General features: G+C 53.4%; 1 protein-coding gene across 2 annotated transcripts in view; it reads right to left on the bottom strand.

The window, feature by feature from the left end:
- The window catches only part of LOC105488387 (argonaute RISC catalytic component 2), a 119,274-nt gene that overhangs the window by 29,614 nt on the left and 73,918 nt on the right, over positions 1–15,742 (bottom strand). For both annotated transcript variants that reach the window (XM_071067764.1, XM_011752382.3), the window contains exons 4-11: positions 11,975–12,156; positions 9,909–10,045; positions 9,046–9,180; positions 8,124–8,211; positions 7,337–7,484; positions 6,404–6,523; positions 6,133–6,255; positions 1,406–1,539 (exon numbers count right to left, since the gene is read on the bottom strand). In XM_071067764.1, coding sequence (XP_070923865.1) covers positions 1,406–1,539; positions 6,133–6,255; positions 6,404–6,523; positions 7,337–7,484; positions 8,124–8,211; positions 9,046–9,180; positions 9,909–10,045; positions 11,975–12,156 — 1,067 coding nt within the window. The remainder of the gene's footprint in view (positions 1–1,405; positions 1,540–6,132; positions 6,256–6,403; positions 6,524–7,336; positions 7,485–8,123; positions 8,212–9,045; positions 9,181–9,908; positions 10,046–11,974; positions 12,157–15,742) is intronic.

The following is a 15,742-nucleotide window of genomic DNA, read 5'->3' as shown; positions in this document are numbered from 1 at the left end:
GACGTCAGCTCCCAGGGCCGTGCCCGTTCACAGCCAGCCCTTGCTGGAACTGTCAAGGGACCGGCTACACCTCACAGGCTGGAGTTCTCTCCTGCTGCTCCCATAGAGCGGGGAAACAAAGACTTCACGTTCCCTTTGAAGTTTGGCAAAAAGGCATGAGCCACCCTGCTGTGTGCTCCCGACAGTCCCGCTGGGCTCGTACCTGGCACAGCTGTGCTGGTCAAGGCGAGCGTCCTGGGTGAGGGCAGGCCCTTCCACGGCACTTGGGCTTCCTAGAGGGCCCGGCGCTCACCTGGGCAGGTGGCAGAGACCTGAACCAAAGCTTTTCTCCTCTTAATCACTCCCCTTGTCTGGGAAGGAAGATAACACTCCCAGCCTCTCCACCTCTCTACTTCACCATCTCTTCCTGATTCTTTTTTTTCTTTTCTTTTTTTTTTTTTTGAGACGGAGTCTCGCTCTCGCTCTGTCGCCCAGGCTGGAGTGCAGTGGCCGGATCCCAGCTCGCTGCAAGCTCCGCCTCCCGGGTTTACACCATTCTCCTGCCTCAGCCTCCCGAGTAGCTGGGACTACAGGCGCCCGCCACCTCGCCCGGCTAGTTTTTTGTATTTTTTTAGTAGAGACGGGGTTTCACCGTGTTAGCCAGGATGGTCTCGATCTCCTGACCTTGTGATCCGCCCGTCTCGGCCTCCCAAAGTGCTGGGATTACAGGCTTGAGCCACCGTGCCCGGCCTATTTTTTTTTCTTGAGATGGAGTCTTGCTTTTTCACCCAGGTTGGAGTGTAGTGGTGTGATCTCGGTTCACTGCAACATCCGCCTCCCGGGTTCAAGCGATTCTCCAGCCTCAGCGGCCCGAGCAGCTAGTATTATAGGTGCGGCACCATCACGCTTGGCTAATTTTTGTATTTTTTGTAGAGATGGGCTGGTCTCAAACTCCTGACCTCAAGTGATCCTTCTGCCTCAGCCTCCCAAAGTACTGGGGATTACAGGCCTAAGCCACTGTGCCCATCTCTTCCTGATTCTGTCTTCACTTTCTCCTTCTAATTTACACAAATATGGAGCTAAATTATTTTTTTTTAAATAACTGGAGTTCTTTGAATCCAATTCTCTCTTTTGCCCCTCCTTATAAACCTCCTTCAGATCCTGTTTGGTTTCGTCTATGGTCTGCGCTACTTCTCCATGCTCACTGCGAGGGTAGGTCCCAGGAGTGAGGGGCACCGACGGGGCAGCATGTCTTGCCCTGGCCTGGGCAATGGTATTTGACAGGGAAAGGCTGATGAACCTGACACCAAAACCCATGCCAGTGCCCTCACCCCCGCCCCAACCAGAGTCAGTCCTGCAAGTGGTCACTCGAGCTGCCCATTGGGCGGGACCCCCAGGCCGGAGCTTCTGCCTGTGGAGGGCTTACTTCAGATGGACTTCTGTGCACTGGCGCTGGGGGGCAAAGCACGCGATGGCCCACACCTTGATCTCGATGCCCGTGTGGAACTGCTTGTTCCGCATGTCCCAGACGCCCTGGACAGGCGTCGCAATCGCTTTATTCTGCAAATGGCAAAAGGTTCCGGGTGAGAAAAAATAGAAAACCTAGTCCTTCAACCTTAGACTTTGTTACTCTCACTGCTGGTCCCCCTGACCAACAATGGCTTCTCAGGGAAAGAACTGCTGTGTTGTCTCCTGTCTCTGAACTGCCTAGTGATGCAGACAACCGGAGGAACGGTAGATGGACGGGCTGGTGGAAGATGGGTGGGTGGATGGTTGATGGGTGGATAAGGTAGGTGGGTGGTCAGTTGATGACTGGTGGATAAGATGGGCGGGCGGATGATTAATAGGTGGATAAAGTGGGTGGGTGGATGGTTGATGGGCGGATAAGGTGGGTGGGTGGATGGTTGATGAGTGGATAAGATAGGTAGGTGGATGGAGAGAGAGATGCATAGATGGATAGATGGATAGATGGATGGATGGATGGATGGATGGATGGATGGATGGATGGATGGGTAAGTGAGGAACAGACAGATGGGGGCTAAGCCAGGAGGAGGGAGGCCCAAAGCTCTATCCAACCTCATGAGTAGCCTGGAGAAACAGAAGTGCCTTGCCATGCCACAGGAAGGTCTCCTGTTCTATACTGAGCTTTCCCTCATTTCCGCTCCCCTATCATCAATGACGTGGGAAGGGGAGATCAGAGCTGGGACTGAGCCCGTAGCTTTTTCCACTCAGCATGCCACTGCCTGCAGCTGTGTCGGAAATGGGAGCTACTTCCACTTGAGAAGAGAAAGGCAAGCTGTGCAAATACGCTGTCAGCTCTCAGCTAGAAAGGACCAGCCCTGAGCACTGTCACCTAAGGAATGTTTGAACCGGCTTCAAGTGCTTCTCAAGAGAAGGGTGGGCCAGGAAGGGTCCTTTGTGGGACCGACAGGCACTCCTAGGCCTGGGGGCATCACTAAAGGATGCGGCTGTGCCTGAGTTGCTGTCATTTACTCTGTAGAGATTTTTGTTTTTTTAGCAGAAAACATTTTTCGTACAAAATCTTTTCTGTAGAAAACATTTCGTACAAAATGCCTGCTGTAGAAATCAGACACGTGATAGAAATAAATGCTTTGCTTCCTATATTTTTATAACTTCTGCCTGTTCCCACCAGCCTCCCTGTGTGCAAGAGTCTCACAGACAGCCTGGGGCTCCAGACAGGGAGTACACATACACACACACACACGCACTCACATGCACACACACGCACACACACACACAGGCTCTTACTATACAGGTACTTCTCAACCTCAGCACAACTGACATCTGAAGTTCAGTGATTCTTTGTCACGGGGCTGTCCTGTGCCCTGTAGACTATCCCACTCACCCCCAAGTTGTGACAATAAAAAATGTCTCCAGACACTGCCAGATGTCTCCTGGGGGGCAAAGTCATGCCCGGTCGAGAACTCCTGCTGTACACACTGCTTTCTGAAGGATATTTTGTTTTTTTGCACTAACAATGGACCGGGGGTAGGTAGGGCAGGGGACAGCAATGTTTCCTCACATTAAAATGTTTTAGAGATCTGGAAAAAGGTATTCATGTATTAACAGCAGCATTACAAGCTCAGTCAGGTGTGGTGCTGAGGTGGGAGGACTGCTTGAGCCCAGGAGTTCAAGACCAGCCTGGGTAACATAGTGAGACCTCGTCTCTATAAAACATTAAAAACCTAGCTGGGTGTGGTGGTGTGGCTGTGGTCCCAGCAATTTGAGAGGCTGAGGTGGGAGGATCACTTGAGCCTGGAAGGTGAAGTCTGCAGTGAGTTATTACTACGTCACTGCACTGCAGCCAGGGCAACAGAGAAAGACTCTGTCTCAAACAAATTACAAGGTTGTTTTTTCTTTTTTTTTGAGATGGAGTTTTGCTCTTGTTGCCCAGGCTGGAGTGCAATGGCACCATCTTGGCTCACTGCAACCTCCGCCTCCTGGGTTCAAGCGATTCTCCTGACTCAGCCTCCCGAGTAGTTGGGATTACAGGCATGTGCCACCACGGCCGGCTAATTTTGTATTTTTAGTAGAGAAGGGGTTTCTCAATGCTTGTCAGGCTGGTCTTGAACTCCTGACCTCAGGTGATCCGCCCACCTTGGCCTCCCAAAGTGCTGGGATTACAAGTGTGAGCCACCGCGCCCGGCCTTTCTTTTTTTTTTTTTTTTGAGACAGAGTCTCACTCTGTTGCCCAGGGTGGAATGCAGTGGCACAATCTCGGCTCACCGCAACCTCTGCCTCCCAGGTTCAAGCAGTTCTCCTGCCTCAGTCTCCAGAGTTGGCTGGGATTATAGGCGCCTGGCTAGTTTTTGTACTTTTTAGTACAGACAGGGTTTCACCATGTTGACCAGAGGCTGGTCTCGAACTCCTAATCTCAGGTGATCTTCCTGCCTTGGCCTCCCAAAGTGCTGGGATTACAGGCATGAGCCGTGGTACCCAGTCTACAAGCTCTCTTAATCCCTACACTCTGAGATTTTTGCAAGGTTGGCTTACACAGTGCTTCTGTTTTTCAGACAACCACTGCCCTTGCCCTTGCTAAGAGGGCTTCCAAGAAGCCAGCAGGGCTGTGAAGCGGCGCTGGGTTCAAAAGCCCCGTCCCCCCACGGGGGCAGGCACTCCTCTGCTCTCCCTGGGGTCTCCTCCCTAACTCATGAAGCGGAATCATGCGCTCTTCCTCCTGGGCTTGGGCTGTGTTTATACAGCACCTGGGGCCTGGGGGGACAAGCAAGCCAGGGAGGGCTGAAGGGCCTCGCTCAGACTCCTTTCAGAGAGACAAGGAATGGCTGTGCCCACCACCAGGGACACAGACCCCTACACGATGGGGTCCCACGCAACAGCGCCAGAGGACAAGACACGCACGCACAGCAACACAGAACGACCAGCAGCCTCTCAGTGAGCTCTACGGAAATATTTAGCTAGAAAACAGCGAGGCACAGAAATACAGGTACTGCTATTATTTTCACAAAAAGGGGTGAATCATCCCTGGGTGATTTTACAAAGGAGAAAGAACACCAATTGCTTCCTGAGAGGGCGACCGAGAACTGGGAAAAAAAGAGACCCTTTTCTCTCATTCTTTTAAATCTGCTGAATTCTGAAACATTTAAAAAACAGAACTTTTTTGTTTAAAGTATTTTTTATGTTTTGAGACAAGTCTTGCTCTGTCACGCAGGCTGGAGCGCGGCAGTGTGATCTCAGCTCACTGCAACCTCCACCTCCTGGGTTCAAGTGATTCTCCTGCCTCATCCTCCTGAGTAGCCGGGATTACAGGCACGCACCACCACTCCAGGCTAATTTTTGTATTTTTAGTAGAGACAGGGTTTCTGGTCTCAAACTCCTGATCTCAAGTGATCCACCCGCCTCAGCCTCCCAAAGTGCTGGGATTACAGATGCCAACCACTCACTGCGCCCAGCCCAGAACCTATATTTTGAAATAAGACAGGAAAAAACAAACAAAAAACAAACCAAAACCTCGTTCCAGGTCCTGAGGATGAGGGTAAAATTCCGTTAGGTAGAAACTAGGGTGTAAAAGGTTAGGCAGACGCTTACACAGATGCCAGGTGCTTAAGAAAGTCAGTAACCTCGGGCCGGGCGCGGTGGCTCAAGCCTGTAATCCCAGCACTTTGGGAGGCCGAGACGGGCGGATCACAAGGTCAGGAGATCGAGACCATCCTGGCTAACACGGTGAAACCCCGTCTCTACTAAAAAAATACAAAAAACTAGCCGGGCGCGGTGGCGGGCGCCTGTAGTCCCAACTACTCGGGAGGCTGAGGCGGGAGAATGGCGTGAACCCGGGAGGCGGAGCTTGCAGTGAGCTGAGATCCGGCCACTGCACTCCAGCCTGGGAGACACAGCGAGACTCCGTCTCAAAAAAAAAAAAAAAAAAAAAAAAAAGAAAGTCAGTAACCTCTGACACTAAGGCCCTGCAGAGCCCTGGTGTCCCTCCCAGCGTGGTCACCTCTGGACCCTCCCACCAGACGTGGTGTGCTTGCACCCGAGGGTCTGCCCAGGAGGAAATGAGAGGAGACGTCGGAGGGCTCAGTGCTCAGGACACCTTTGGTTCCACACTGATGAAAAGGAGAAGTTAAGGGCTGGCCACAGTGGCTCACGCCTGTATTCCCAGCTCCTTGGGAGGCTGAGGAGAGAGATTTGTTTGAGCCTGGGAGTTAGAGGCTGCAGGGACCTATGATCATGCCACTGCCTTCTAGCTCGGGTGACAGAGCAAGTCCCTGCCTCAAAACAAACAACTAGAATTTAATTAGCAAGGACAAAAAACTGTTACCAAACACCCTCATAGCAAAAGTTAAAGAATACAAAAGCAGTACAGGCTTCTGGGAAATAATTTGACCCTCGGTGAGCATCCGTCACGCGAAGAATGGCACTCTCTAAACTTTCATGGGATAATAAAAATTATCTTCTGAAAACATTAAGGGTAATTCTGAAAAACTTTAAAAAGGCCCAAGGAAAGTCATTCCTTTATGAAGTCTCACGCCATTAACAGGCTCAGCCCGGGGTAGAAAGGATTCTCCTGCATGGAACACAGTCTACACTGCGGCCAGTGGCTCAGAGCCTGAGAGGGTTTGCGGGGCAGAGACATGCCCCGCAGCCACACGGTCCCCGCTGCCCCGCACGTACCCTGCCCCCGTAGAGGATGGAGGGCGGCTGCAGCACCCGCCCAGTCACGTCCGTCATCTCATCTTTGACCATGATTCCAAATTCACGGACGTATGGATCTGTGTTGAAACTTGCGCTTCGCATCTGGCAAAGGGGAAGAAGAAAACGCACGGAGTGGGTGGGGGCCTCCCATCTCTCTAGCAGCTGCATCCGTTCCAAGCATCAGAGGTTTCTGTGCCAGGGCAACCGGACTGGACTCCACAGGGCGGCCCTGCCCGGGACTGACGCTCACCAATTTGCTGATCTCTTCTTGCCGATCGGGTGCCGACCTAGCAGTCGCTCTGATCATGGTTGAGGTCTGATTGTCCGTTAATTTTTTAATACATCTTTGTCCTGCCACTATGTTACAGACCTGCGAAGAGGACATAGAGACAGGTCATCAGTGCCGCACTGGTGTGACCAGGGGAGCGGGCAGGGGACTCAGGGGCTGGTGGCCTGTCTCTGCTTGGGACTGTCTCTTTCTCATCCCTGGGCTATGAAGCGCCATGCAGGTGTCTGCTGTGGGGGCTGCTCCACGGCCTTCCACTTCACAACAGAAATCCCTGCTAAGTAAACCCCATGTCGCGCGAACACACAGATCCCACGGCCTCTGTGCCCAGCCCACCAGGTCAACGGGGCTGTGTCCTGACACCAGCACTTCTGGGCTTTCTCCAGTCTTCGGTGGCTGCGGGCATGAAAGCGGCTGCAGGTGTGAAAGACGTCTACCTATGGGACAAGGCACTGGAGCTGCCCAGCCCTACTGAACGACAGCAAAGTGCCAGAATCTAAACACCAAGGGAAGAGTTACAGCACATGGCTCAGGGTCGGAATTTGACCCTTTCCCAAGGCAAGGATTTTTTTCAAAGAGTCGTGATGTTAGAGGAGAGTGAATGACGCAAGCGTGCAGTGACAGAACACCTGCCTCCGGCTGCGGGGCCCGCTGGGCGCGTTACACACAATCTCAGTCAAGGCTCACACCAATCCCACAAGAGAGCTGCGGACCCCATTTTACTGAAGGCAAAACCGAGGTGCAACAAAGCCCATTAACCCACCCGAGTTCCTGCAGCAGCAGCAGCAGTGCCATTTGTACCTGACTGGGGCCTCGGCAGTTTCTGGAAGCTGCATGCTCCAGCCCGGAACACTGCCCTCCCAAGCCCCCAGAGACCACAGGGAGAGGGTGACTTGCCTCCAGGGGAAGGTAGGTGTGTTTCTGCTCCTGTCCGACTTGTAAACATGGGAGGTGGGGGTAGCGCAGAACCAACTTGTGCCTGTCCTTGAAGTACTGGGCCACCGTGCACTCCACCGTCTGCCCGCTCTCCTGCTGCAGCGGGAATCTGAGGAGCAAAAGGGCTGTTCAGGCCGAGGTCATCCCGGGGTCCCTTCCCTCATGCTGCTTTTCATTTGGTTTTTCTTTTTAGGGTGACATGTGAGGAGCAAACATTCAGAGCACTTCTGGGAGTGAAAACCACGTCACGTGCTTTGGGTTATCTGGAATGTTCCTGAGCCCCTAAATTCTCATTTTGTTTCTGGAGTTGGGAAACAAAAAAATACCTACAGGCGTCATTACTCATAAATTACCCACAATGTCACAGTGTGTGTACAGGAGTCAGGACGAATGGAGGCGTCCAGAAAGGTCTGTGCGTCTTCCAGCAGACCGTGGCGACCCTGGAAGCCGTTTACATGCCGCGCGTTCCCAGTGCCCAGAAGGCCTGAAGCCCCCAGGACAGGACGAGGAAAGCAGGCCAGGCCGGTTTGGCAGCCAGGGCCTCTGCACGGTGACGGCAGGAGACGCCTCACAAACTTAGGTGAAGTTTGGAATCTACTGAGCCATGTAAGGGACAATTTTAGGATTGAAAAACAGCACGAAATGGTCCTTTCCGGAGAATGGGCATAGAATCGTGGCTCCAGAGTGTGCCCATCGGGGTGACCTTGGGGGCCCCAGCCAAGAGAGTCTGAAAGGAAGGGCGTGTTACGTTTGGTGACTGGCGGGCCGCCGGGTCACATTGCAGACGCGGTACTTCCTCTTCATCTGCCCACAGTGCGTTATCTCCACCTTTAGACCTGGGGACACGGAACACAGGCATCAGCGTCTGGGCTGTCCCGACCTGAGTGCAAGCGCCACTTCCCGAGAATCAGTTTTCATAGGAATGTGGCTGCGGACTCAAGTTAAGGGGGCTCCAGAGGGCTGCAGGGCTCCCCTAGGGAGGCTGACCCACAGGTCACCCCCAGGCCACCCCAGCTGGGTCCATCTCACCTACAAGAATACCCCATGGTGGGGGGGAGGCTCAGCTTAAAGCATCGGGTGTCCACCCTCGTGCTATTCTGTGCCCCTCGTGGGTCATTGTGGTAACACGGGGTACTGCGGATGGCCCTGCAAATGGCCTTCCAAAAGGACGGGTTTAGTAGGCAGGGTTTGTGGAGCCAGGGGCAGGCACCCACTCTGTTGCTGATGGGTAGAAGGACCCCAGACAAGTCCCAGACCCCCCAGTCTGAGTTTCTGGGAGTAGAAAGCAGGCTGACCGGCTACAGATGCCTGCCGGGTTGTGTAAAGTTAAATGAAAACAAAAGAAAATGCATCCTAGGTTCCAGCGTTATGAAACGCTGATCACAGCCGCGCTGCTGCTTCTAGTCCTGATATCATGACTCAGACGTGACTGACTCCCCAAACTCAACCTCACCCCCACCCCACGGGGTTGTATTTATTTAGGAAACGCCCACTCCTGCTCGGGGAAATGGGTCTAATTCATTTCCGTGCTACTTCATCTGATGGCTAAATTCCGCCACCCCCATCTCCCTAAACGCACATAAGAACCAGAACCGCAAAATGCGGTCCTGGAGGCAGACCGGGAAGGGGCCTCCCAGCCCTTAGCCAGGTGTGCTCGGACAGTTCATTACCTTTAATTTCTTTGGTAAACTTTACCCTTTGGGAATCTGTCAGAGGTTTTTGTTGTTCTTCAATACTTTTAAAATCCAAAACTTCACAAACAAACTCGATTACTGGCTGTGCCTTGTAAAATGCTGTTGCCGACACTGTAGGCGAGAAAAGACAGAGGCAAAGGCCTAAGCATGACTGCGGGGCTGCTGGACAGGCCCATAGTCCTGGAGGGGCCTCACAGGCCAGGCCAGCCATGGTGGGGACACCCGGCCGGGGTTCTCACTCCCTACCAAGGCCAGCCTCGGGCCTAGAGACAGGCAGGCCAGCAGTGACAAGCCCAGGCCCGAGCTGCTGACCCTCCCTCTGGTCAGGGCGACACCCTCTGAGAAAGAAGCCAGTGTGGTAGGATTTTCTGGGGACCTTCTGGTGGAGATATTTCTGAAATTCACCATTCCCTTTTATGTAATTCTTTTTCAATAAATGTATAACTGAGCAAGATCGAATTCTCATTCCTTTCTAGAGCTTTTCATAATAATAAACTCCCAAATGAGAAGACCGATCCTTTTCGCTGGACTTCACGCTCGTCTTTTTCACAGAGAGGGCAGCAGATGTCCTGCACGGAACAGCGGGATCCTCAGGCCCGCCTCAGCCCCTGACCACAGCCTCTGAGGGCACGACCTCCTGGTGGCTCCACACTGGCCTGAGAGCCACTGCCCTAACCCACCCAGCACTGCAGGTGAGACCAGCCAGGTGTCACGCAGCAGCGCCGGCTCTGACAGAGGCCATGTGTGGAGCTGGCCACAAGCCACCCCGCCACCGGGGTCCTGACCCCCAGCCCATGCCCAGCCCTGCCCTGCAGTGAAGATCCCAGGGCACTGCTTACCATCAATGTTCAGCATCATTTTCCAGAGAGAAGGCCGGACAGACTGATGGAAGCCAAACCACACTTCTCGGCCCCCGCCAAGAGGGTTGGAGCAGCCCTCAGACGCAGTGAAGAAGGAGCGGCCCACGGGGGTGTACCTGGAACCAAGAGACCCCACCCCACCACCTGTCAGATGCGTCTTCCAGAAGGAACAGTGGCCTCTGGGTGGGCTTTGTCTGTGCCCACCACACCCTCATCAGAGCTCCGTTTCCCCTCCTTTTAAATCCATGTTCACTACGCGGCACTCCAGCCTGTGTACATGGCCTGCTGTGCGGGACGCTGTAACGGCAGCAGGCTGGGGGACCTGTGGCCTCACTGGGGAATGGTGAAAGATGTTTAAACGCACCGCACAGGTGGAGCACAAACCCCCAGCACCTGGTGTGTTTCTGGTCCAGGCTCCCTGTCCTGGCTTCGTCTCGCCTTACTGTCCTCACTGTCTACTCTTCACTTCACCGGGCCGGTGTCCCCAAGCGCAGGTGGAAGTGGGCACCTGCCAGGTGCCAGCCGCAGCCAGGCCCAGCCTCAGCCGTGGGGAGATGTGCCGCTTCTGGCCGTGTGGCTGTCCACACATGACCCAGCATCTGCCAGCTCCTTTAGCCGCGAGCTGCCTGCTGTGGGCTCCCCCGCAGGAGGTGGAAGGGCCAGCATGAGGGCTTCACAACCTCTTCCGGGCCTGGGAGGGATGCTGTGCTGGCCGGACTAGAGCCACTCGACTGAAGCAGACACATTCTCCAGCACAGCAGCCTCGCCTACTGCACGGGCACCGAGGGGTCTGGTGGCCCAGGAGGCGCCGTCACTAATGATGCTGAAGGGAAGACATGCGGTGGGCCTCGGCACTCCCTACCTGTGGGCTGCGCTGACCCAACCACCCCCATGGCCCCTTCACTCTCCACCTGAGACGCGCTAATAATCCTGCCTCGGCTGCTCTTCTTATCCCAAAATGAAAACGGCAGTTTCCGCCCTGATTATAAAGTGAATGGAAGTAATCCAAAGGAATTCAGAAAAGAATCACAGTCATTTCTGCAACTCCATATTGAAAAAGTAGATGCCATTTTGGCAACCATCCTTCTAGACTGTTTCTCCACATACCTACGGCCTTCCTCTACCGATAGTTCAAAGCAGAGACAGATTACACGTGGGGGAAGGTGCGTTCCTGCTGGGAGCGACAGCCTGTCCTGTATTTGGTCACCTCCTCCCATGCCTGAAGACTGAGAACACCATGGTCCCCTAAAAATCTTACACATGACCTCGAAGCACCTTCTCTTCCATGAGGGAAGCCCCAATGCTCTCCTGGACTCTTAAAGCTTTGGTCAGTCCTGGGGTGTGTGAGTGTGGGGCTTTGTTTCGGTGTAGGCTTTGGTTCGAAAGAGACGAAACTTGAAAACTCAAATTGTTCCCAGGCACCAGTGTGAGGGCAGGTGTTCCGGGGCGGGAAACTGAGGGCTGACGTGCTGAGCTGGCCTTGCTCCTCCAACAGCGGGGGACTCAGGAAATTAGCGCAACCCTCTGCCCAGCAACCGGGCCGACTGTGAGCCCTCACACTGTCCCTACATCCTCTCCCAGCAATCGCAAGCGTGGCAATTTGTGGTAAAAGAGTAATCCTGAGAATAAAGACGTCCCCAACAATCACAAAAAGCAGCGGTGAAGGTCCCCAGAGCTGCGGACACGTGTGCAGCACGAAACTGGGAACAGCATGACTTTCCTATCACGAGTCCCAAGTGCAAGGGCCAGAGAGGAGCAGAAAAGTGCTGGGGGCAGAGGGCTGCGCGGAACACGAAGGCACCAATGTGCGCACAAACAGGGAGGCCACACTTTCGGGCCAGGCCGAGAATGCTGGTGACTTATGTTTATATTAACACTGTTTCCACCTTAGCACCATTTGTGTTATCTTCATCACAGAAAACCTACGTGACCATTCCCACCCTGGTTCCGAGAATGAGCCGTTCCTCGGACAGATTTCACCCTGCAGGGGACCCTCGGAGCCGCAGCGGATTTCCCCCACCCTTGGTCCCGTGTGGCGCCCTTACCTCATGGACGGCAAGTGCCTCATGACCACGTCCAGGGCCTGGATCGTCTCAAAAGGGACGCTGGGCAGCCGCCCTGAAAGTGCATCGTGTAACGCCTGCAAGCTCACGCAGGACACCCACTTGATGGACACCTTGAAGATGCGATCCTTGCCTTCTCCCGGCAGCGTGACCTCCAGCTCCACCTGCGAGGATCCAAGGCACACAAGGTTACTCCCTCCTGCGAAGCCCCAGGGAGGACGCAGCCCAGCAGTGGCTGGCTTCCAGACGTCTACTCCTGGGTGAGGAAGTCCCTGCCCAGGCCTCTAGCCAACCACCGGCCACATGTGACTATGGAGCACTTGAAATATGACCAAGGAACTGAATTTTAAACTACTCACTTATGTACAGAGTCACGTGTGGCCGTGGCCAGCGTACTGACAGTGGTCGAAAACGTATCCTCTTGTTTCACCCTCAAACAATGAACTCACTACCTCCTCCCCAGTCTCTGAATGGCCCCTTCCCTCACCCACAAGTTGCACCTAACGCCAGATCATGCTGCTGTCACCTGCAAACCCCACTCCGCTACTCACAGCCTGCAGTTAAATCGCGATCTGGGCCTCATACCTCCAAATACGTGGACATACACAAGCCCACTCAGGTGACGCGTGAAGCAACTTCGCTATTTGCTGATAATGCTTCCCAGTGTCTGAGGAACACCGACGTGACAGCTTACGGATGTTATATACTTTATCCTCACATGCCCAGTGACCCCAGCAAGGGAAAATTCATTCGCCACTTTTGTTGAGACAGGGTCTCACTGTGGCCCCAGCTGGAGTGCAGTGGCGCAATATTGGCTCACTTCAACCTTGACCTCTTAGGCTCAAGGGATCCTCCCACCTCGGCTTTCCAAGTAGCTGGGACTACAGACGCACACCACCAAGCTCGGCTAATTTTTTATTTTTATTTTTATTTTTTTTTGAGACGCAGTCTCACTCTGTCGCCCAGGCTGGAGTGCAGTGGCCGGATTTCAGCTCACTGCAAGCTTCGCCTCCTGGGTTTACGTCATTCTCCTGCCTCAGCCTCCCGAGTAGCTGGGACTACAGGCGCCTACCACCTCACCCAGCTAGTTTTTTGTATTTTTTTTTTTTAGTAGAGACGGGGTTTCACCGTGTTAGCCAGGATGGTCTTGATCTCCTGACCTCGTGATCCACCCGTCTTGGCCTCCCAAAGTGCTGGGATTACAGGCTTGAGCCACCACGCCTGGACAATTTTTTAGTTTTTTATTTTGTAGAGATGGAGTTTCACCATGTTGCCTGTGCTGGTCTCGAACTCCTGGGCTCAAGGGATCCTCCCACCTTGGCCTCCCAAAGTGCTGGGAGTACGAGCGTGAGCCACTGTGCCTGGCCGACTCACCACTTTTCATACATGAAAACGCAGAAACCCAGACTTAAAAAAATAGCCCAAGGCCACAAAGCCACGAAAGGGCAGAGATGGAATTTGGACCCCGAAGGCCTTCCCACTCCATGTGTGACGCCAGGGCCCCAGGTATTCAGCACCAGCCTCTCCTACCCTGCCCAGGGCCCGCTGCCTCTGCTCCGCTCACCTGAGGTGCCCTCCCTGATTCAGGACCACAAACCCTGCTTGCCGGCATGCCCCAGCCCAGTGTTGTTTGGTGGCACCAGGCACATTCGCTTGCTCGCCCACTGCCCACCATACCCATGCCCGGCTCCCATCTGCTCACACTTGTCGCTCAGGGCCTGGCTTCTTGCCACACCTTGTTTGAACCTCACAGAGCAACAACCAGACTCTGCAGATGTCACCTGCCCACCTGGGTCCCAGGTACACACCCTTTCCACCTGGGCCTGGGCTGGCTCTGGCAGATGCCCACCAGCACTCAGAGCACTGTCGTGCCCGACGGCCCCAAACTGGCCGTGCCCTGAGGACCATCTGCAAAAGATGAGGGTGAGGAAAAACGAGCAAATCCTTCCAGCTGGATGGACTTCAAACATCGAATAGCAAGAAAAGCAGCAAGCCACAGAAGGGCACCGCAGCACGATTCCTTCCGGAAGTCAGAGTCACACGCACAGGGGATACAGCACAGCTGAGGAAACCAACAGAGGGAAGGGCCAGCTTCACTCAAGTCATCAGGACAGCAGAGCGGGTGGCAGGGGGTGAGGATGCAATCAAGGCTCGGCCCATGGGGGATTTCAGGGTGGGAGGAGGGAACAGCTGGGCCTGGGTGGGGGGTACAGGATGTGGTTTAATACCACTCTTTAAATGTATGTACATAGCTAGCCCTTGAAAAACATGGGTTGGAACTACGCAAGTGGAGTTATATATGGATTTCCTTCAGCCTCTGCTACCCGAGACAGCGAGACCAAGCTCCTCCTTCCTCTCCTTGGCATGAAGACAGAGGGGATCCTTTATAATAATCCACTTCCACTTAATGGATAGTAAGTATATTTTCTTTACCTTATGATTTCTTAAATAACTTTTCTCAAGCTTAAGAATGTAAGAATAAACTATATAGGGCCAGGCACAGTGGCTCATGCCTGTAATCCCAGCACTCTGGGAAGCTGAGGCAGGCAGGTGGATCACCTAAAGTCAGGAGTTCAAGACCAGCCTGGCCAATGTGGCAAAACCCCATCTCTACCAAAAATACAGAAACTAGCTGTAACCATATCATACATTGTGGAATAATATGCAGCCATAAAAAGGAACAAGATCAGCCGGGTGTGGTGGCTCATACCTGTAATCCCAGCACTTTGGGAGGCTAAGGCAGGCGGATCACGAGTTCAGGAGTTCGAGACCACCCCAGCCCACAGTGAAACCCTGTCTCTACTAAAAATACAAAAAAATTAGCCGGACATGGTGGCATGGGCCTGTAATCCCAGCTACTCGGGAGGCCAGGGCAGGAGAATCACCCGGGAGGCGGAGGTTGCAGTGAGCCGAGATGACACCATACTCCAGCCTGGGTGACGAGAGTGAAACTCTATCTCAAAAAAAACCCAACAAAACAAAACAAATACAAAAATTAGCCAGGTGCAGTGGTGGGTGCCTGTAATCCCAGCTACCTGGGAGGCTGAGGCAGGAGAAACATTTGAACCCAGGAGGTGAAGGTTGCAGTGAGCAGAGAGAGCACCACTGCACTCCAGCCCTGGGCAACAGAGTGGAAAAAAAAAAAAAAGAAAGAAAGAAGAATAAACTATATAATACATATGACATATTAATTTACAGTTTATGTTATTGGTAAGGCTTCTGGCCAACAATAGGCTATTAGTAGTAGTTTAAGTTTTGGGGGAGTCAACAGTTATACACAGCTAGGTGCAGTGGTTCACGCCTATAATCCCAGCTCTTTGGGTGGTTGAGGTGGGAGGACAGTTTGAACCCATGAGTTGGAGACCAGCCTGGGCAATATAGGGAGACCCCATCTCTGTGCTCCCAGCTACTCAGGAGGCTGAGATAGGAGGATCGCTTGAGCCAGGGAAGTCAAGGCTATAGTGAGCTGTGATTGTGCCACGGTACTCCAGCCTGGGCAACAGAGAAATTGTTTCCAAAAAAAAAAAAAGGTTATGAATGAACTTTTGATTGCATAGAGGATCAGTGCCTGATATGTTTGGCTATGTCCCCACCCAAATCTCAACTTGAATTGTATCTCCTAGAATTCCCACATGTTGTGGGAGGGACCCAGGGAGGTAACTAAATCATGGGGACTGGTCTTTCCCGTGCTATTCTCGTGACAGTGATCCAATTGGTTTATCAGGGGTTTCTGCTTTTGCTTCTTCCTCA

This window comes from Macaca nemestrina, chromosome 8, assembly GCF_043159975.1.
Source record: "Macaca nemestrina isolate mMacNem1 chromosome 8, mMacNem.hap1, whole genome shotgun sequence".
NCBI lineage: Eukaryota > Metazoa > Chordata > Mammalia > Primates > Cercopithecidae > Macaca > Macaca nemestrina.
The sequence above is the reverse complement of the archived record's forward strand: the minus strand, read 5'-3'. Positions and strand labels throughout refer to the sequence as shown.